Source organism: Onychostoma macrolepis, chromosome 04, assembly GCF_012432095.1.
Source record: "Onychostoma macrolepis isolate SWU-2019 chromosome 04, ASM1243209v1, whole genome shotgun sequence".
NCBI lineage: Eukaryota > Metazoa > Chordata > Actinopteri > Cypriniformes > Cyprinidae > Onychostoma > Onychostoma macrolepis.
The window spans coordinates 35,682,859-35,686,108 of NC_081158.1; the positions used below are offsets into that span (position 1 = coordinate 35,682,859).

General features: G+C 36.0%; 1 protein-coding gene across 1 annotated transcript; it reads right to left on the reverse strand.

Annotated features, from left to right (window-relative positions):
• Positions 1-485: 485 nt before the first annotated feature.
• ripply2 (ripply transcriptional repressor 2) lies at positions 486-1,911 on the reverse strand. The gene is made up of 3 exons (XM_058774395.1): positions 1,583-1,911; positions 1,423-1,490; positions 486-695 (listed from the first exon to the last, which is right to left on the reverse strand). Exons 1-3 carry the CDS (start codon positions 1,724-1,726, stop codon positions 536-538), a joined length of 372 nt encoding a protein of 123 aa, XP_058630378.1. The 5' UTR covers positions 1,727-1,911; the 3' UTR covers positions 486-535.
• Between the last annotated feature and the right edge of the window lie 1,339 nt (positions 1,912-3,250).

Sequence of the window (3,250 nt, forward strand, 5' to 3'; positions counted from 1 at the left end):
ATTCAAAAGTAACGTTCCTGTAATGTTTGCAGAATGTTACAATGAAACGTTCCCTTAACATTCGCATAACCAAGAAAAATGTTTTTACAACATTTTAAAAACTGGACGTTTTGACCTTTCAGAGAACTTTCAGAAATAACATTTTCATAACTTAATGAGAACGTTAGCAGAATGTTCTTAGAACATGTTATTGTTAGCTGAGTATATGCAGCTTCAGTAGACAGACTCACATTCATAATATTGTTTCATGTTTACATGTTTTTCATTTCATTTTCTGTTAACACTCAAATTAAGGTTGCTGACATTTCGACAACCTCATGATTCAAAGAAAGAGCAAAATTTCAAAATTTAAAATATTTATTCTTAGGAAATAAGTTACAGTTGGCATGTAGAATAATTTATCATAAATACTAAAAAATAAAATATATTTGCATTCAAACTTCTAGCTTTATATACATATTCACAACTATTTACATGCATTGACTAAATAAAGTGAATCAGAATTCAGAGTCTATAAATGAAGTGATGAAGGTCTTCAGTTGTGTTCCTTCTCGTGCTCTTCATCGCTATCATCATCATCATCGCTGTCTGAGTCCTCGTACAGGCAGATCGTGGCCTGAACCGGATAATTGCGCAGGAGGATCTCAGCATCCTGGTACAGATAATCGAAACAGCGAGATTTGGGCCAGAACAACCTGCAGAAATCAAGATGAGCAAGCAATGAGTTCCCACGCTTTAGAGATCAGAGAAACATGATATAACACAACCATAACCGGAAACGTTATGAGCAAACGTTTCCCCAACATTAATAGAACATTTGCTCAAAGTTATCTGGTGTTTAATAATGTTCTTGAAAAGTTAGCACAGAAACATTTATACATTGTTAATGGAATGTTTCAGACGGGTGTTCATCTAAAGTTCTTTAAATGTTACTACTTGCATCAAAAGTAACATTCCCAGAACGCTTCAAAATGATAAAACGTAACGTTCATCTAACATTCTTTACATGTTTCTACTTGCATTAAAAGTAACATTCCCAGAACGCTTCAAAATGATCAAATGTAACGTTCATCTAACGTTCTTTACATGTTACTATAGTTTCAGGGAGCATTCAAAAGTAACATTCACAGAATGTTTCAAAATGATAAAACGTAACGTTCATCTAACGTTCTTTATATGTTTCTACTTGCATTAAAAGTAACATTCCCAGAACGCTTCAAAATGATAAAATGTAACATTCATCTAACATTCTTTAAATGTTACTATAGTTTCAGGGAGCATTCAAAAGTAACATTCACAGAATGTTTCAAAATGATACAATGTAATGTTCCCTTAATGTTCGTACAGCCACAAAAAAAACGTTTTCATAACCTAATGGGAACGTTAGTGAAATGTTCTTAGAAGATATTTGTGTTGACTCACTTTACAGGGTGTGTGGTCATCACAGCGGCTTTCGAGTGTTGGTCATCAGCTGATGCTCTTTCATACGGCTGTGGAATGAAGAGATGATCGTTTAATATCATAACAGTAACAGTTGTCTTTAAGATATTTTAATACGATCTCACAGCGATCGTTCACGCACCTTATAAGCGTTGGTTTTGCGTCCGTGACTGGTTTTGTGGATCCAGGGTCTCCAGGGTCGCGTCGCGTTGGTTTCAGAGTTGAATCCGAGCGTGAAAGTGAGTTTCTCCATCGTGTCCGTGGAAAGAGAAGCTGAGGAGTACATTCCGATCTGAGTGATGCTCAGACTCGACTCTGGAGTCTTTATATAGCTGTGCGTGCTCGTGCCAAACGGTGCGTTCGCGCGTCGCGTCAGGTGCGAGGTCACACTCCCGCGAACACATGGTCAGTTCACACATCTGACCAAACCTCTCAGTGAAAAACAACAGTAAAACCTGAGCTCGAGTCTGATTCCACACACGCGTTTATCTGAAAATACTCAGCACTGGTAAAAGTCTCTTTATTTTGATCTGCAAGGTAAAATATATAATATTCCACCGACATTTACTAAAGCAAAGGTTCTCAATGAAAAATAACTACGGTTCACCAAAGGACTCTGGAAACTTAAATATAGAAATATAACAAATAAAAAAAATGATGTGAATGTATTCCGATTAATTAATGCTGCTTCTGTTCAATCCAATGAGGAAAACAGCCCTGCTGAGAAAAAACAATAGACACCATCACAGAATTTATAATGCTTTTACTGGTTATAATGGGAATAGTGTTGGTTTTAATGGAAACTGTAATGGTGCATTGCTCTGGTAATTGGCGGCTTGTTAATAACGGAATATGTCCCAAAACACACTACAGAAGACCATTTTTAATGGGTTTAATGATTAAAAGTGTATCTCACTTGCGTGTTTATTGTTTACAGTATACAGCCAAATATTCTCACTTCAGGTCATGTCTTAATGTTTAATTAGAAAGTAAACGTTTATGGCAAAAAAAAAAAAAAGCAGCTTCACAATAATAAACAGTAAAATAACAGAATCAATGATGCAAACTTCTGCATATATATTCTAACGTTAAGGTTCAGGTAACGAGGTTGAAAGAACATTCATTCAAAGTTATCTGGTCTTTAATGATGTTCTCACAAACATTATTTATGCATCGTTCACGGGACAATTTTTTTCCTGAAATGCTTTAGTCGGATGTTCATCTAAAGTTGTTTCAGAGAACATTAAAAAGTAATTCTCATATGCAAATTTGCATAACCAAGAAAAATCGTTGCCAAAACGTTTTTAAAAATGAGACTTAATAATGATAAAGCTTAATAATGAATGTTATCGAAGCTGGAAGCAGTGTGTTGTCCATCTCAGGTGAGTTCAGTGTTGATTCAGTTCGGTTGGTGATAGTTAGCTGGTCTGGTTTAATCAGATGTGAGAGATCTAGAGGTGTGAACAGAACATCTGCTCTCAAACGCGTGCCGATCTGTGACGCGTGCGCGCGAGGTCATGAACTCTATTCTCAGTTCGACAAACGATCAAAATAGAAACAGAAGACGCGTGCAGCAATGAGAGTGTTAACTGAGGGACATTACACTGCAGATAGCAGCTTTAAACGGAGAGAAAACTAAAAGAGAACAGGATTAAGCGACAGAACTAGATGTGTTTCACCTGCACTGTTAAACTCAGCGATTATTACCACTTCTTCCTGAATTAACCCATAAATTAATGAATTTGTAATCACTAAATCATGAATTTATGGGTTAATTCTGGAAGAAATGTGTTAAATGATATTGAACCAC